The sequence below is a fragment of the Hydra viridissima genome, unplaced genomic scaffold (assembly GCF_058129835.1).
Source record: "Hydra viridissima isolate aposymbiotic clone 2 unplaced genomic scaffold, HvirCarnegie_v1 scaffold_11, whole genome shotgun sequence".
NCBI lineage: Eukaryota > Metazoa > Cnidaria > Hydrozoa > Anthoathecata > Hydridae > Hydra > Hydra viridissima.
In genome coordinates, this window is record NW_028324310.1 from 441,394 (window position 1) to 461,374 (window position 19,981).

At 27.5% G+C, this 19,981-nt stretch overlaps 1 protein-coding gene across 9 annotated transcripts; it reads right to left on the reverse strand.

The window, feature by feature from the left end:
- Window positions 1–627: 627 nt before the first annotated feature.
- Window positions 628–19,655, reverse strand: LOC149881543 (phospholipid-transporting ATPase IF-like). Of its 9 annotated transcripts, none has more exons than XM_090067401.1 (35): window positions 19,003–19,400; window positions 17,765–17,825; window positions 16,542–16,682; window positions 16,267–16,356; window positions 15,567–15,653; window positions 15,383–15,490; window positions 14,498–14,629; window positions 14,308–14,411; window positions 14,171–14,212; window positions 13,554–13,618; window positions 13,383–13,464; window positions 12,888–13,020; window positions 12,668–12,752; window positions 12,484–12,542; window positions 12,172–12,228; window positions 11,984–12,073; window positions 11,820–11,885; window positions 11,506–11,643; window positions 11,133–11,176; window positions 10,148–10,216; window positions 9,893–10,070; window positions 9,254–9,435; window positions 9,073–9,127; window positions 8,799–8,947; window positions 7,532–7,620; window positions 7,237–7,310; window positions 6,352–6,600; window positions 6,125–6,184; window positions 5,603–5,730; window positions 5,449–5,507; window positions 5,273–5,349; window positions 5,121–5,186; window positions 4,860–4,969; window positions 4,533–4,719; window positions 628–1,283 (listed from the first exon to the last, which is right to left on the reverse strand). In XM_090067401.1, exons 2-35 carry the CDS (start codon window positions 17,765–17,767, stop codon window positions 1,239–1,241), a joined length of 3,303 nt encoding a protein of 1,100 aa, XP_089923527.1. In that variant the 5' UTR covers window positions 17,768–17,825; window positions 19,003–19,400; the 3' UTR covers window positions 628–1,238. The 9 variants fall into 9 exon arrangements, 8 of the variants coding, with proteins under 8 accessions (XP_089923527.1, XP_089923528.1, XP_089923521.1 ...); XM_090067402.1 differs by lacking the exon at window positions 19,003–19,400 and adding an exon at window positions 18,088–18,157; XM_090067395.1 differs by lacking the exons at window positions 628–1,283; window positions 19,003–19,400 and adding exons at window positions 1,526–1,918; window positions 19,499–19,655.
- Window positions 19,656–19,981: the final 326 nt, after the last annotated feature.

Consider the following 19,981-nt stretch of genomic DNA (forward strand, 5'->3'; position numbering starts at 1 on the left):
CTTGATCTCTCAAAAAGTATTTGACACCGAAAGTTGAACACACTGAACTATGGTATAAAGGCTCTGTTCTAGGACCCTTGCCGTATTTTTTGTATAAAAAACGACATCTACTTAAAATCAAATCTTATGTATTTCAATTTGTTTGCAGACGAATTTAATTTATTCTATTCTCATTAAAAATCCTCGTTATATAGTTTACCATGAGCTTGTAAATGAATGAAGGGAAGGGGGCGCCCCTTTTTGTGTAAAAATGCACAAAAAGATAGGCGCAAGAAATGCTTAACCATGCTCTGAGCAGAAATGAATTAAAATTTAATAATTTTGTGACTAAAACAACGGCAGCAAATAAGGCGAAGAGCTAAAGAGGTTAGTTAGCTTGAATGATTGAGTAATTAGCTTTTTTTTAAATCTAATAATTAATTAGAGGGGACGTTCAATGCAAAGTTTGAGATTGTTCTTCCTCAGGGTCCTCAGGGTTGGTAACTTGATCAATACCGAGTCCAAACTCACTGGCAAATTTTATAAAGTTAATCTTGTAAAAAAGCCATTACGAAGCCCCATTTTGGATGCCATTTTTATTAATAGTAGCAAACTTTATAAAAAAACTTCATAAAAACTAAAAACAGATTTTTGTCGTAATTGGGTCTCAATAATTATTAAAATTGGACACAAGATACAAGTATTCGCTGCAAAGTCACTGAGACTGTAAGTCATAAATTAACATAAAGTCATAAATTAGCATAAATAAATATAAAGTCACAGAGAAGGTAAGTCATAAATTAACATAATTTAGTTCCTTTAAAAAGGGTCAACAATGAGAATAAAGAACCGAACACCTTACAACTTTCTACATTCTAACGGTTGGGAAATTTTCATCAGCATAAAATAAAAGTTGGCAGGCTTTTTTTTTTAATTTGCTTTTTCAATTACTTAAAAATAAAATGCTTTACAAATTATATTCTAAATACAAACGCTTCTAAAAAAAAATTTATATATAAAAAAGGCAAAATAACATCCGTATATATGTAAATCAAAATAAAAACAATATCTTTTTTTATATTGTTAATACAATTCTAAACTTATATACAAAGCAGGCGCACACACAGCCACTATAGACATACAAAATAAAAAGTCGAAAAATTAGTAATTGATTAGTTACCTTTTAACACATCGTTATGTTAGTCAAACAGAAACATTGAGCATCATTTTCGTATTTGTCAAGAGGGGGATTCAATAAACTACAAGGTGATATACTTAAATCGAAGAAGCTTGAAATACTCAACCTATAAAAGACAGCAATTGTAATTGAAAGTCAAACGAGAATATTCGAATTACAAAAAATGTAGAACGTGGTAACAAAAAAACGACGCTTACTCCTAAAACAAAACCAGGACGCAAGAAGATAAAAATTTGCGGGGAACAAAAAAAGCCAAAACAACAATCAAAAATGAGTTGGAGATAAAAATGAAGATGAAAAGGACATAAAACGTAAGTAATTGATGGCAAACTTGACTTCATCATTGAACCCAAACTTTCTGCATTTACACAAAGTCTATTCCGTATAAAACTTTTAGTCACGTTCTTTTGTTAGTAGGATAGTTAAAGCGCCAACTCTATTGAATATTTTAGCGCAAGCAAAGAAGACATTACGTTAGACACAAGCAAAGAAGATAAGTAAATTGGACACAAACAAAAAGTCAATTAAACCTAACGAAATGAACATGGTTCGAAAAGTTAGAAAAAGTTAGAAACTCAGTGTTTTATTTCTATATTTGTTTGTGAGAGAGCCATAGTAATAAAGACTTGGCTCATCAATGTTTTCAACCAACTGGCGCTTATACTCTTCAGAACTTAAGAACGAGCCATAATTGAAACTTATGTTGTAACATAGGACTTGTTTAGATGATGAATCTTTAATCTAAATAAATGAAAGAAAAATCACCAATAGATGATCACACGAAAGACTCCGCCATTGTTTCTGAACCTAAATTGTTGGGATTCATTAAAATAGCAGAACCCAAAGAAATTTTTCACGGAATGCATCTGTGATTTCAGATGCAATCTTTGAAAATTCTTTTAGTGATTCCAGCTGTATTTGGTGGAAAATATCGATAATAACAAGTAACATACGAGCAGTCAAGAATAAAGATAATAAATATATTTAAGTAATACAATATTTACATTAATAGTAATTAAGTCGATTAATATATACACACCAACAATATTTTAAATCATTTAATCATCGAATCATAAAAAATCATACTTTGTAATAGTTACAGTATATCTATAAAATGCTTAGCAAAATTTTGTGTATATATATTATAAGTTTTTGCTAAAATAGCGAAATATTTATTTAAATAATAAATTAACTTTGCTGCAAATAGGTAAATACATCTAACCGTTCAGTAATCCTAAAAATTAATATCGGTCTTTTCTCATGTCATTTACAATTTCTTAATCAAAGATTTTTAGTTAATTCTCCTTCGATTCTTGATACAAGACGTATTGTGAGCACCATGTCCTTACTTTATGTAAATCCTTTCGTAAGTAAATCTCTACTTCTATTTTTTTTTAAATACTTTTTATTTAAATTTCATTTCATTTAAATTATCAGAAGCGTTAAAGTTATTTACATTTCGCTATAAAAATTTCGTCTTTAAGTTAATTAATGGAGAAAGGTTTTGTATTTATTAGTTTGATGTTATCTTTCTCGAAATTTCCACTGAGGCTTTGCATAGATAATGCTTCTCCCACATGCGCTTCGCCTACTTTGTTTCCATGTGATTGCTCTGAACAGTCAGAATCATTTATCTAAATGGGATTTTCTGTGTTAGTTGCTGCCACTAAGTAAAGGTAGGTGTACAAGACGCAATAAAATATTTTTAAAAATATTCGATAAAAAAAAGACCCGAATCGACAATTTTGTTGAAATTCTCAATTTAAATCACAGCCACGTCACAACTTTTTCTCAAAAAAATTTAGAACTCGAAAAACTTTTCCTGGAAATACTAGAAACATAAGCACATCGAATAATTATTGAATCCATGAGTAATTTGAAATGAAGCACACTAGACAACTATAATAATATTAAATTAAGCCATCGTAAGAAAAGCGACAAATAAAAAATAAAAAACCGACAGCACAACACAAGTATTGGTTCTTGGAAAAAGTTCGTAGCGTTTTTGCCGACAGACGGCGCCAATTGCAAATAACTCAGGAAACACAAATCGCAGCGACACCACTAAGCGGTCCTAGGAAAAGTGACAGTTGGAGCGTTACTTTGCGTGTCTAAACATCCAAATTTGTGCAGCGGTTAGAAAGTTGTTTGCGTTTGAAAATGGAGAAAAGTAATGAAAAATGGCGCAGGTGAAAAAATTTGTGCTGTGTACGGTTAAGGTGCTTTATAAAAATCTGCTGCGCTAAAATATGGTTCGCTCGCTTTTGTTCTCGTAGTTTAAATGTGAATGACTCACGTTCTGGTCAGTGAAAGAAAACGGCCCGAGTGGAATAATAGGAAAGATGTTCTTTCATAATGACAACCCCCGACTACACAATTCTTGATGACCCGTCAAAAATTGCGAAAGAGAGCTTGAACGGAAAATTTTGTAGCATCCACTGTATATATTCCAGACACAGCACCCCCTGACTATCACTTATTCCGATCTTTATAAAATTCTCCCAATAAGATTAATCTGGTTTTAAAAGAAGCTTGTGAAAACTACTTGATTTAATTTTTCAACCAGAAACTATAGAGGTTCCTGACCGATGGCATCTTGGCCCTATCCAAAAATAACAAAACGTTGTCGATAATAATGGGGGATATTTGGTTTCAATTTATTTTCACACTATAAAACAATCAGTTGAATTTTACTAAAAAACCGCCATGAACTTGTTCCCGAACCCAAAAAAAAAACAAAAGGATTTTTATGGAGAACTATTTTCTTTAATGCGAGGAAATTTTCAAGTTTATTTATCTCACACAGTAATAAATTCGTTTATTTAATTTTAAAAATACAATTAAATTTACGATAAGATGATTTAGCATCCCTTATATAACCTTATCTTTCTAGTTTTTAGAAAGAATTTCTTTACACTCAAGCACCAAAACAATGCTGCTGAAAATTTGGTCAACGAAGCAAGAAAACTAAGTAAAAAAAAATAATACAGTAAGAGATAGTAAAGATTGAATTAGTCGCGACCCCCCCCCCCCCCTACTCTCTTCCATCTCACACGATTTCTTTTTAAAACTCGACATGGAAATTTAAAAATTTCAACTTTTTTTTTGAAGACGAAAGCGCTGTGTTTATATTTTAAAAGGAAGACTATAACTACCGTGTAAAGCTTTATTTACACTACAATTTTCGGCCGTAATACTGTTAATTTTTGTTTTCTGCCAGATTTCAATTTTCAATTTACTTGTTTCATAGGTAAACTAAAGATAGAAATCTAACATCTCTTGAAGATCTTGCTTGCTTTGACCAATCCACAGCAGAATAGGTAAACACCTGCAGAATGACAAATATTTATTTTACCTGACAGAGTTGGGTTTTCGTTGGCCTCACATGCATTGTTATAACGCTAAAAACAATATCTGGAATGAGCGCAACCAGTGTAATAATAAATAATGAGAGCCAGAACGGCCACGAAGCGATTAGCATGTAAAATGAATCGTATAAATCTAAGTCGTAAGCTAAGTTAAACGTGCTTCTTATACCAGGCCTAAAACAAAAAATCAATGAACACCCCATCGTTAACTTTGAAGCAACACCGATCTTTTTTTATCATCTTTATGATGATTTTATCATCTTTTTTCACGGATGAAGCAGGATGTGCATATATTAATGAACAGTTTAACTTACCATGGCCACACAAAACCGCTAACAATCAAAACAACGCAAACGTAAAGTAGGATAGAGCCCCATAAAAAGAAGTGAACGAACCACGGCCAAAAACGTATTATAAGTGCAATCTAGACGACAAGATTAAAGTGTTTGTAGTATTACATCAATTGACTTTAACCCCTAAATTGACTTTATAGTTTAAGCATGGAACTATATAACAATAAATTTATACAAGCTTAAGAATAGCTGGAAGTAACTTGGAAAACTCAAGGTTTATACCTTGAAATTCGTGATGAGAATCGTAAGGGTAAATACAAACACTCCAAACTCAAACAAACCATAATCCTTTATCAAAAAAAAAATTAAGCAATAAAAAAAAAGAGTTCAAAATCACAAATAATAAAAAGATTTTAATAAAATAAGTAAAATACCAGCATCAATGAAGCAAAATGGTCATTTTTGTAGATAAATGAGGTACCAAAAAAAATCACAATGGCGTGCCAAACTCCTAAAAATGAGTTTGATAATCAAAAGTTTGAGAAACCCAATAGTTTTATGTACTTGACTTGATTATTTAAAATGTTAACTTAAAATAAAAATGACAAACCAGCAAGAATCCAAAATCCAAACTGCTTCCAAGAGAGTTTTGAGTTCTTCACCAAGTCTCTAAAAAAAGAAATGTTTTGTCATTTGATAGAACAATAATTTTAAAAAATACGTATTCAAAACAAAGAGAGTTTTCAATGAAAAGATTGTGCAACCTGTATAAAATTGGATGCTCCATCAAAGTATCTTCTTTAAGATCTTTCTCAAAGATACCATATAGTAAAATCGGCATGGAAGTGAAAAGTATATTGAAAGTGGTCAAAAACACACCTGCGTACAATGGCTGAAATAACAAAATTTAAGTCCCTGAAGTCATTTTTAAAACTAAACTTACTCAATTCATACATCTCAATTCCAACTATTTGGTTTATCATTTTATTTTACTATTTTATGGTAATACATAATTTTAAACTAAATGTTTTTACATTATTACAAATAGTTGTATGCGATTAGAAAAAGTAATATGATATTACAAATAATTTTATGTGCCAAAAACTTTACTTCAGTACTTGTTTCACTATTTGTTTCATAAATTTTTTTTCTGATTTGTAAAACTTTTGTGATTTATTTTCATTCTAAAAAAGCTGCATGTTTATTTACTTACTCTTGTTAATAAAAACTTGAAATTTACTTTGTTACATGATTCTATTTATAAAATTTCTATATATTATACAAACCTGACCAGAATATCCATTGTACAATTGAAAGAAGAACTGAGGAGTGATGAAGGTAATGTTCTGATCGCAAAAGAAAAAAAAGGAAAAAAATTATTAAAAAAATTATTTTTTTAAATTTCCTTTAAAAAAAAAAACAACTCTTGCATCAACTTACCTTGTAGAAAAAATAAAGCACAACTGTTGCAAGTCTTGAGTAGTAGTTATGACCATGCACTAGTAAAACTTACCTTGTAGAAAAAATAAAGCACAACTGTTGCAAGTCTTGAGTAGTAGTTATGACCATGCACTAGTAAAACCTTTTTTAAGTAACGAAATCTATGAAATGCATAATCGCTGCATCTTACAGCTTGTCTTCCTTCTTTACCCATTATGCCACAACCAACATGTGCTTCTTGGATCATTGAGCAGTCATTAGCACCATCTCCTATTGCCAGGGTGATAGGCTTAAATTTAGATTCCTTTACAAGGCGCACAACCTAAAAAAATTATATGTAAGGTAACTTTAACAAATAGACTTAAGAAATTTTTTGTTTTTAAAGTAAAGATATTGTACAATGGTCCAGAAAGGGTCTTAACACAAAATTTATAGCTCATTTAATTTTACAGGACCTCAGGTTGATGTTGGAACTTGATGGATGCCCACAAAGCATGTTCTTAATAACAATATGTATAATGTATATGGATAATGTATATGTATAATGCGATGCGTAAACATAATAAATTGTTCTGTAACACAAAAAAAAAATATTTCTCAGATTTTTCCAACAGAAATTTTTTGAAGCAGAAAAATAACTGCATTTCAAAAAGATATGTTAGTAAACATTTTCAGACTTTTTATCTCTTAAGCTCTTATATGATAGGATCATTACTATATGATGAGATTATTGGATTATTTTGTGGATATCTCTTAAACATGTTCTGAACATTCTAGAGTGCTTTGACAAGTATTAGTGGTCCACATGCTTAAAAAAGTTCATATTGTTTTTTCACCCTAAAAGTACCTTTAAAATTCCTTTAGCACCCAAAAAATTTGGATTGTAACTTCATATACAACATACAACTTTTTTTGAGACCACTGCGCATGGTTTAAACAATTATTTATGAATGGATACCTGGGCTTTTTGCAATGGTGACATTCTACAGCATAAAACCGCTACACATTGCTGAGTGAATTCAATAAATTTATCTACATGTAAAAGTTATTTTAAAAGGTAAAAATGTAATAAAACATAATTAAAATACAACATAATTAAAAACAATAGTTCATATTGTAACTCAATATAAAAAAAACAGAATAAAGTATAAAATTTTGTCAATAACTAGTTTTAAAAAAAAAATTAATCATCTGTATAATGCAACCTTAAGAAGTTGTTATTTAAACATTTATTTTAAAAAAGAAGAAGATACCTGTGCTTCCTTTGAGGATCAAGGAAAGTGTTAATCCATCAACAACCACTGCTTTTTCTATGCTTTCATAAGATTTTTTATCGTATATTCTAATGAAAAAGAATTTTTAAATATTTAAAATATTTATTATATATACAATTTGTGTACAATCAATATAAATTTACTTTTAAAGAGTCTGATGATTACATGCAATTTTTGTGACATGGTGACATGACATGGTAAGCCACAGACTCTAATGAAACAATTTGAAAAATTAGGACGCAATCGCTGAAGAACAAAATACAGAAAATTTTTCTATTTCAGTTTTTCAGAGGAATTATGTCCAACAAATTTAATCTGCTCAATAACAGTGATCAAAAGATCATGAGATTAATTATCAATAATAGAGGCTTGTGAAACACATTCAGTGTTTAAAAGATTTCAAGGATTGGTTAACAAGATTGAGTGAGTGAGACAAGAGGCTTAAGAACAGTATAAACAATATCATCCAATATGACCAATTAATTTAAAAGGAGAAAATAGATGAACAAGTTTTACATAAGTTTTATGCAAAACATAAAAAAAAAATTGTTTAACTCCTTATTGCAAACAAAAAAAAAAAGAAAAATTTTTTTTTTTAAATTACATGACGCATCCCTCCTATCTTGTTTCTTTTGTCAAAATATTTGAACGTGTACAAAATTTTAGATCATTTGATAACGCTTTGACTCCTGCACAACATAAATAACTGAGTGGTCATCCTGTTCACCACTGAGCAGGATTTTCTCTGCCTGATTTTTATTTAACTTTAGATAAACTGACTTACAATGTAATTAACAATGCAATTTCACAATTGTACAAACTTTATTATAACTATTATTATGTTAATGTACCTTTCAGTTACTATGTACTTAATCTTCTCTTTTTATTACTATTACTACATTACAAATATTTTTTCATGATTTTAGTGTGGAAAAATAAAGATTCCTTCAGTAAATTAGTTATTTGGGTTGAGTGGAGTCAAAACATCATCAAATTATCTAAAATTTTGTACACATTCACATTTTGCCAAAAGAAACAAGATAGGAGGGGTGTATCATGTATATAAAAAGAAAATTTTTTTTGGAATGGTCTTTTCCTTATTGCTTTTAAAAGGTTTAGTTAAAAATACAGTTTGATGTAATATTTATTTCACTTTTAATTAGTTGTTACTATAAATTTTGCTTAATAATTATACAATAATAACTATGTTCAAAATAAAAATAATAATAGTACATAAAAAAATTACTTTTTTAATGCTTCATCTAATATTTTTTCAATTTCCGAATTGGTCTTTTTTTGAGTAAGGTATGTTACATCCATATCCTGCTTGAAGTGAGCACACGAAAGGCTTATATTAACTGCTGTTTCTTGTTTATCTCCAGTTAATACCCAAACCTAAATAAAAACATTTTCAATTTTTTGACCAATTAAAACAGTTTTTGAATTCAACAATTCAACATTTGAGTTTAACAGTCATTTGAATAAAAAAAAAGTCAAATTAAAAAAAATGATTAGAACACCTTAATACCAGCTTCTCGCAATGACTCGATAGTTTCTTTAACACCATCTTGAAGTCTAAACCATTTCACATAAAAAATTTCAAAATAAAACTTAAAATTTTTAAAACAAAGTAAGAACAAAAGTTTAAACATAGGAAAAAAAAAGGAGCAAATGAATTTTTTATAATTGAAAAAAACTTACTTATCCTCCACTGCTGTTGCACCGAGCAAATGAAAGTCATTTTCCAACACATCAAAGGCTTCTGCCAGCAAATCTTGGCGATTGGAAATAGCAGTTTGTGCATAAAGCAATTTGTCATTAATTTCTTTGTACAATGGAGCAGGAATTTTTCGAGACACTATTGCCAATGTACGCAAACCTTCCTTTTTTTGAAAAAAAAAATTTTATATACCTATATATATATATATACGCACATATACATGTGTATATATATACTTGTATATGTATATATATATATGTACATGTATATATATATACATGTGTATATATATACTTGTATATGTATATATATATGTACATGTATATATATGTACATGTATATATATGTACATGTATATATATGAACATGTATATATATATATATATATATATATATATATATATATATATATATATATATATATATATATATATATATATATATATATATATATATGTATATAAACACACTTACAGACACATAGATATACAGTGAGACACTAAATTTTAAAAAATTTATAAGTTGTGGTTTATGACATAAACAATATATTTACATAAAAAAAATAATTATAAAACTAGAAAAAATAATGGAATATAATAAAATTAAAAAAGAATACCAACCATAGCATATTTGTCAATATGCGCCAAGGTTTCTTGAGCAGGTCCTGTAATACATCGCGGAATGACATGGGAGTCTGCTCCTTTACAGAGCATAAGTATATCTTTGGTTGGAGTTTCAAGTATTACACTCATTCTTTTTCTAATCGAATCAAACTCTAAGACATGTAGGAGCTTGTATCTGTTAAAGTAAATAAATATTTAAGATACTGCAAACTGTTATTAGCACAGCTGTGGGAGAAAAGTAGTTTAACACACCTTTCAAACTTCCCACACACTTCAAGCTCCATATAATCATTGGCTTTGCCTTTAAAGATAACGCCATACCTTAAAAAATCATCCTTATTTAAAGATAACTACATACCTTAAAAAAATCATCCTTATTCAATACTTACTAAAACAGATATACTAATATCAAGTAAACTAAAAACCAATCAACTAATACTTCAAAAAATTATCCAGTCTAACACTAAAAAATTATCCAGTCCAATACTAAAAATCATTATTTAACATTCACACTAAACAGTTTAAAAAGTTTGTAGCCCTTTTCTTTGAGTTTTGAGTTTGAGTCTAAAAAAAAACTTTCTAAAAGAAAAAAAAAATTACTTGACCAATATTACAAGTTTCGAAATTTTATCGAAAGTTTGACTAACTTCTTTTATTTATTTTGTATCCATTTTTCCTTTTTAAAGGGAAGAAAAATGAATATGAACATTAAAAGGTTATTTACTGACTGTTAATATTAATAGTGAATGTTTAGTGACTGTTAATATTAAGAGTGAATATTTATAGTTGGTTGTTTTAAGATTAAAAAAAGATTTTTTATGTTTAATAATTACTGCACTAGCTAATACGCTATTTAAGTGTCAAGCCAGATACTTAGAAAAGTGAAACGAATTCAGATGTAAACTTCACAGCTTTATTAACTTAACAAAACTTACCAATTTAAAAAAACTTAAAAACGTTGTAAACTTTCAACTTTTATAACATGAATATTACTCATATTCTTTTTCGTAAAATACTTAGAAAAAACTTTTTAGAAAAAACTTGCCTGAACATCTTGTCTTTGACAACTACACAAAGAGCTCACTTATAAATAATATTGACTAAATAGATATAACTTAAGCATATATAAAAAAAAACTTTAACAAAATGTTTTAAAAACAGATAAGAAATGGATGAAATCAAAAATGTCAAACTTTGTTTTTTATTATTTATAAACAAAAGTTACGTCTTTGCTTACCTGGCAGCAGCCTCACAAAGAGCCTTTTCATCAGGGGATGAAGCCTGTTAAGTAGAACAGTAAATATATTAAAAAAGGGGGAAAACAACCATTTGCAACATTCCTTTTTTTTTTTTTTTTTTTTTTTGTTACCTTTTTCAGTTAATTATCTCAAAAATGAAAATGAAATTTGTTTCAAAAGTAATTTTTAAACTTTGGGAAAAACAGTAGTTTGAGTTTCATTTTTATTTTGGTAAAAACATTGCTTAAAAAAACTCATCAAATTTGTAATTTGACATCTAAAAAAAAAAAAAGAAAAAAAAAAGCAACTTAAACAGCAGCAAATCAACTGTCATGTTGCATAAGCAATTGAATATAAAGTAGGATAAATTACCTGATATTTATATAACTTAGAATTGTAAACAGCTGTTGACAAATAGCAACCATCAGGGATATCATCGTCATTGTGAAGCTCATTGGCTTGAGCAGTATGACACAATGCTAATGCAATGAAAAAATCTTTTAACTCTTCCTAAAAGAAAACGGATTAAAAAAGCATTCTTTAAATAAAATCAAAATATAACAAAAAAAAAAAACAACAAAAAAACATAACTTAATATAATTAAAGAACATACAAAGCAGTATAAATATGATGCAGTTATTAATAAAATTTTTTTTTTTTCTTTTTGCTTAAAATTTTTTACTCACTGTCAAACAGCTGCAATCAATACCATTGTGTTCTTGATCAGTTGGAAATAATTTATGATTTTTTTCCTGACAACAACAAAAGTGTTAAACATTTAACAAAATAATAATAGATTTTAAAAATGCAAAAAAAGTTATCTCAAGGTTGAATACTTGTGATAACATACTTCATATCTGACGCCACCAATCGAGCACTGTCGAAATTGCATATTGTTCTCTGTTAATGTACCAGTTTTATCACTGAACACATACTCAATCTATAAAACATTTCATTTTACAAACACTTTATAAACTTCAGTTTATATACATTAAAGCCTTAGCATGAACTTCAAAACAATGCTCAAACACTTTGTACCTGCCCTAATTCTTCGTTTAAGTCTGAAGTGTTAGCTTTTGCCGGCTCATCTGTCGGCTGAAAACAAAAATTTTGATTTGAAAAATAAATTTTAAATGCAGGAACTAATATAATGAACACTACTCGAGGTTAAAAACAAGATATTAGCTAGCAACATTTGATACATTTTAAAAATAAACTCCTTTTTAAAACTATTTTTATTGATGTTATTTATATATTTACTGCATATATATACACATATATTAAACATATAATATAAATTATAGAGTTCATATCAAAGGGAATTAAATGTAAATAAAGATGTTTGCTTGCCTCATGGTACAGGTCCAAATCCCAGTTAAAAAATCTTGCTCCACAAAATTTCTGTAGTTCTTAAATAATTAAATTATAATTAAAAATAATTAAAATACAAATACTTTGCTAAAACATTTTTTCTTACTCATGCATTACTTCTCAGTAACTCACAAAATTGTCAGATTGTTTATATCTAACTTACCTAGAGAAACATATAAGGAAATGGGAATAACATAATTGAACAGTATAAGAAAGGATAAAAGATCCACCACTACTTGCTCAAAATCCTAAATTAATAAAATTCACCATCATAACAGCATTCTTATTGAACTATAAAGGAGTATTGATCAATTTCATTTTATTACCAATTTAGCAATCATTATTGTTTTATTGCAAATATAACAAACAAAATTAATTCTCACCAGTTTATAATTCCTGAGTAAGTACCATGCATTTCCTTCATCAGATTTCTCCCATGAGAATTTTAATATAATACAAATACATGCCTCTACAAGTAGCAGTCCAAGGAATATCAATAAAAATGTGTTCAGCCCTCTAAAGAATTAGCAAGTTGTAACTAAAAGCACAAGTTTGACAATAACACACCAACAACACTAATCAATTAAATGAATGCAACAGCAGCACTATAGACTGCTATCATCAATCAACTTTCAAACATATTCTAAAATATTGTTAATTCAACCTGCCCATCTGTTTTTATCACACAAAAAATCATTAAGAAGAGGTTTTCATCACGTTTTTTTGTTTTATAAATATAAAACAACAAAAAAAAGGATAACTTGATTACTTTTAATTACTTATGTGTTTAAGTAAAAAAAAAAAAAGAAACAAACAGGTTTTTCCCGTAATTGACATTTTCACAAAATAATCAATAAATCATTTGCAAAGCATCGTACTTTTCAACTTGAGAAAACTTTGACTTCTTTGATTGTTGATTCAAAGCCATTTTTGTCTCTTTTCCAGTATATATAACTAAACCTAAATAAATCAGCTTTTATAAAAAAAAAATTACTTGAACATCTTAAATCATTAGCTTTGTTTTAATTACAAAGTAAACAAATTGTTACCATAAACATAACTTGTGTTCATGAGTTTTGAACCTCGTAGTAAAAGGTTGTTTAGGTCAAGAGAACTAAAAAAAAAAAACAGTTGGAAAAAAGTAAAAAAGAGTGAAAAAAAACTGAGTTGGAATTGATAAAAATATAATTAACTCTACAAGTACAAAGAAACAAAACAAAAATATAAACTTAGAGAAACACATACCTACAACATCAAACAAAAATAAAACAATGTTGTAGAAGAAAAAAATTATTTTTAACAAGAAAAGTTCTTTTAAATAAAAAAAAACTTAACAGAAAATAGAAAATTTAAAAAATAATATCCCTAAACTATAAAAAAAAAAATTAAAGTGTATGATATAAAAGGCAATTTTAAATTCAAAACTATATAACTTTAAACTATATATTAAGTGTCTCAAATTATGCTATTAAATAAAAAATAGCTGCATGTCGATATTTTGAACTTTTTTGCATTGCTTCTGTGTTCTTTTCCACACAATGTTTTGTAAGATACAAAATATGTAATATAAGATGGAAGCCATAATGTAATGAATGAATTCAATCAACACATGTAAACATGCTTATAATTTTACAATGAATTAAACAGAAATTTATGGTTAACTTACTATGTAGTTGATGAGTTACCCAATATCATTCTGCCATTAAACCTGAAAAATATATTAAGCATTTGAAAATCATACTCAACTTTTAGTTAACTGGATTGAGAGATTTTAAGAGATAAACTGAATTTTATCTGGCATACTTATACATATCGTATTCAGGATGATCACACTCTACACGTGCATGAAAACTGCTTAATTTAGAAGGACTGTCTAACTGTGCTGTTTGCGGTAGACTGTAACGAATCTAAATCGATTTTCAATAAATTACAATGAGATTAAAATATCTTTTTAAAATACTTCTTTCAAATTTTAAGATTTCCTAAAAGATACCTTTAAATTTGTCTCTCCATCAAGATTTGCAGTCATTATGCTGCACTCACTACCATCTTCTTCTGAGGTTGAAATAACAACCATATCACAAGGAAACTCTTCTCTGTTTTGAACTTTGATAATATCCCCAACCTGCAAAAGAAACAAATTAATACACAATCACCTCATAACTTTTCGCAATTTTCCTTTTTTTTTTTTTTTTAAATTAATCTTAAAAAAGATTAAAAAAAGGAAAAAAAAATTAAAAAAAGGATTTGTAAAAAAAATATTAGAAAAAATATAAAAAACATAAGAAAATATTATTACTCAATATCAATAAATGTAAATTACTATATATAATAATAAACTAATTGTTAAAATCTCTATATATAATAATAAACTAATTGTTAAAATTAATACCTCATTTGTTAACTAAATTATTTAGTTAACAAATGAGATATTAATTAATTTATAACAGAAGAATATTGATGATTTTTAACATAAAAGAATAAGATTACATATTGTTATCATAAGAATGTTTCACTTTGATTTTCCCCAACAAAAACCTAAAGTCTTATTTTCTTATTCTTGACAAAACACTTCTTTTTTTTCTAAAAGACACCCTTTGTATTTTGTCCAATCTTTTTACTGGGTTTTAATGATTAAATGTAATTTTCTTAAAGCTTATTTGACTGCTCACATACATAATAATATATGTAAGCGGTCAAATCAGCTTTAAGAAAATGACAATAAACTTTGTAAAATAAAATAAATATATTTAATAAAAGAAATATGTGTAATAAAAGAAATGTTAAACACTATAGAAATATACTAAGGAAAATCCAAATAAAACAAAAATTGGACAAGAAATTTAAAAAGATTTAAGAAAGCCGTTCAGTAATTTACTTTTAAGTCCCTGGAGTAAACAGCTTGCTCTTCTGAATTTTTTACAACAATAACTTTTCTGTTATTGACTTCTCTATCTGCTTTGTGACGAAGCCAATCTTCATAGCCCTTTTTGTAATAAATAACACACATAATAAATGCAGATAAAGCCATTTTAACTGTAAAATAGCAAGACAAAAGTTACCTGCTTGATAGAAGTTACAACTATCACAAATAGTAATGGAAGCAGACTTGTTACTGGGCTGACAGGTGTTCGGTCTCTTAAAGCAAACTAAAAAAAGAACAACCTTTCTGTATAAGGACCTTTTTATAGCTCATTAACCTTTAAATAAGCAAATTTACAAAAATAGCTTGACATCAGTATTGATAATATAAATATTTTTCAAATAATAATGATAATGATCAGTTTAAGAAAGTTAAGATGGCAGAGTTATAAAAATTTAAATAAAATCTTTGTTGGCAAGAAAGAAAAAGAGAGAGAGATTGCTTTATTGATATCTTGAAGTGGGTAAGAATGTGTATTCTCTACACAGTGCACACTGTGTAGAGAAAATTAATTTTGTCATTTTAGGTTATAAATAACCGATACTTACTTATTGACAAAATATATGTACACTAAAACTATCCTCCTGCTGATTTATAAAGAACATTGTCTTAGGTAAACACAAATATGAATTCAAGAAACATAATGGTTAGAATATTCTTAGGAATAAACCCATCAAGGATTTTTAGTGGATCAGCAATTTTTGATTCTCACATATTTAGCCACAAGATTATTTTTTAAGATTAAGTTTTACAGAACATGAGAGTTTGATTTTAGTGCTTACAGCTTAGATTTTCAGAGTTTTCTAACCAATTATTTTAATGAAAAATGCATTTTCAACCTGAACAATCACAACGCACAAAAAATAAAAGTTTGCCACTCTTCGGAATTGCTCAAAAAGATTCTTTGCCGGAAAATTCCAAATTTCATACTAAAAAACAAAAAATCAAAAATTAAGACAGTACATTAAAAAAGTAAAAATATTTTTAAAAAATATACATTTAGAAAAATATAGCACTTAAGCAAAATAATTTGATTTGGTTAAAAATACTGTAATAATTTAATTCCTTTTTCAACAAACAACACAAACAAATTATAAAAAACTCACATACATACCTTATAGGTTTTTACAACATTATCAGCATAATGTTTAAGAGTCTGTTGCACCACAATACCTTCTTCTCCTGAAGGAATGTACTGGTTTGCATACACAACACGAAATTCTCCAATATCTGGAGATTTGAAGCATGGAAGTTTCTAAAAAAAATCGGAGTTTGAAAAGTAACTTGAACATGTCTCTAGGCATGGTTCCAAATTATCTTACCCTTGTATGCTTAACAACAAAGCTTATTTTGGTTTTCAAGTAAAATTTTTTACATATTGAATGAGCTCTGCAGATGTAAATTTTAAAAAAGTCATTTAAAATCCTCAGATGATGATTTGAATGTGGCTTCAACTGAACATTAGTTAAAGACTATTTTCTATCCTTTTATTTGTACTGATTTTGTGTATTCTAGTGAGATGTGTTTGGTTTAAATGGTTAAAAACAATCTTATTACTATAATCTTAACAAATTTATACAATCACAATCTTAAGATAAAACTTCTTCTTTTTTTGACCATTTCTAAATGCCCTAAAATCTCCACTTATACACTGATATATAGAGAACATAGAACACATATATACTCTAAGCACTTATTTGAATATAAAATGTAAAATCTTCAATTTTTTTTTATTTACAGACTGCAATTTTTATAAATTTCAAAAAAAAAAAAAAAAAAAAAGAGTAATAAAAGAAAATGAGAATCACAGATAATAATTATTTTAAAAATTTACAAGTTTATATATAGCACTATTTAAAGATGCTAATTATAAAACTAGTTTTAAATTTATCATGCAACTGCACCAAAAATTTCATTCTGCCTAGATAAAAAGATTAAAATTAACAAAAAATTTATTAATGAAAAACATTTAAAGATATTTTAAATAAATACACTTAACCAAGCTTAAATTGATTACTACAGTTTTAATAAAAACAACATTATGCATATAAAATTAAAACAAAGTTATAATATATACTAAAAGGATCTGACAATACAAATATTAATCAACGTTTATCAATTTGATGCTTTTTTTTAAACATATTTTAGAATACAAATATCCTTGTAACTTGAAATTCACTTGATTAAAAAGCTTTAAACTTTTAAAGCTTTATAAACAATAACCAACACATATTTTTAACTCTTTTTAATCAGCAAATGATAACAAATTTCTATAATTTAAATATCTGCAATAAATAAAATCTGCAATAATTTAAATTGAACAAAAGTAATTCATACCATAACTTTTTGGCTGTGACATAAGCAACTAATTGGTTTTAATGCTGCTGTTTTTCTATAACTGAATGAATGAATATATATATATATATATATATATATATATATATATATATATATATATATATATATATATATATATATATATATGAGAGAGAGAGAAAGAGAGAGAAAGAAGTAGAGATTTTTTTAATTAAATAATAAACACACAAAAAAAAAAATTTTTTTTTTGTTTGTCTTTAACTAAAATTCAAATAAAAGTTAAAATTCAAAGAAACACAATATTCAAATTTTAGTGGACATAAAATATAGAGAGAAACACCTACAAAGTCCAACTTGGTTTTAAAATTTTTTTTGATAAAATGTTAGAAATCTATTATTCATCCTCTGCTATTCACTTTGGCATTCAATATTAACACAAGCAAAGGTACTAAATAAATAATTAATTTTATAAATGTTTTATTATGTATATACTTAAGTATAAGTGCCAAGGAAACGGGAAAAAATATGTGTTGATACAACACTGATGTATGATAAAGTCTTTTGTTTTCCTTTGCTTTTATATATATATAAAAGAAAAGGTATATATATATATATATATATATATATATATATATATATATATATATATACACATAAATTTATGTGTATATATACATATATATATACACATATATATATAATGATTATAAATAAATGTAAAAACATGTGGCACTGAATTTCTGCTAGGTTAATTAAAAAATAACTTTAAGACTCATTATATTTGAATCTATTTAAAAAAAAAATAATGCCATTTCTAAAGCAGCTTTTTTTGTTTGTTTGAAAAAAGCTTCTTTTTTTTATCTCCTTATATACATTTGATTTCACTGCTGATATACACACATACGCTTACACACAAATATACACACATGTAAGTGGAAGTGGTAAGATGCAAGACAAGGGAGGAGTGGGAGAGCTCATTATTTCAAACTTTTGTACCAGAATGAAACATCATACTAATACCTGAAAAAGCACAATTTTTTTATGAAAAAAATGCGCTAAATTTTAATTTTTATGTCAATTTTTTATATTTGATGGAACTCTTTTGCCATGATTGTCTCACTTCTCTCTTGTGGCCTGTCCTACTGCATCCCTCTAATCACCTGCACCCCACTTTTCACTACTACTATAATATTTTTGCTGTTGTTTTGTAAAGTACAAAACTACAGTATTTATCGTGAGTGCTAAGAACTAAGTCAAACCTTTAACAACATCATCTTTAAATGAGGAGTTTGGGATTTTTCCAAATTGATTGACAGAAAAAGTGTTGTTTTTGTTGAGATGCAAATTCTTATGTCTCATTTCTCATCTCCCTCCTCTGTATATTTTATCTTGGATTACATTAAGTGGAATATTGCCCACAACACCTTAGTCTTATTACATTGCACATAAATATCCAAATGTACACTATTTACATTCAAGACGATTTGTCTATACGCATTTGTCATGCTAAATAATCGTTTAGATTTACAAAAATGTTTCGTGCATTTACTTAACATACAAGAATTTTAAAAGAAATTAAAAAAATCTAATTTTCAAATAATTTTGTGGTTAGCCATCATCTCGAGCATAAGGTAATTGCGTAAACAAACTAGGTCACGCCGACTAGACAAAGCAGAGGCTCATGGCCGATTTCTCATCAAAGAAACTAAATTTTATATCAGGAACATACAAATAAATACAACTTTGAAAACTAACCCGGAAAAAAGAAATGTAATTCAGGTATGTTACATAACATGTGCAATGAATTGCTCGCAATTGCCAGCAATTCGCTAAAAAGTTGTTGTTTGGTTACATCGTAACGTTCGTTAAACGTCATTTCTTTGTATCTTCACAATGTTCAAGAGGCTGCGTCAAAACGAAAATTTTCTTCAACTAATTCATATAGAAGAAAAAATGGCCGTTTCTCAAATTTTTACATGTTTATTGTGAGTTTTTTTATGTTTTCAAGTTTTTTTATTATTTCACCAACCTCGTACAACCCCAAAGATATATTGAATATGAGATAAAATATCTAACATGCATTGCATTTATCAACTGTCTCCACCGTGCTAATCAGGAGCCGTACTATGGAGCATTAAATAAAATTAAATCGATTCGACTTTTACACAGGCTAAACTGAAATATCTGTAATAACAGATTAAACTAAAATATCAGTAAACTTTGTTTCTTCTTATAGTT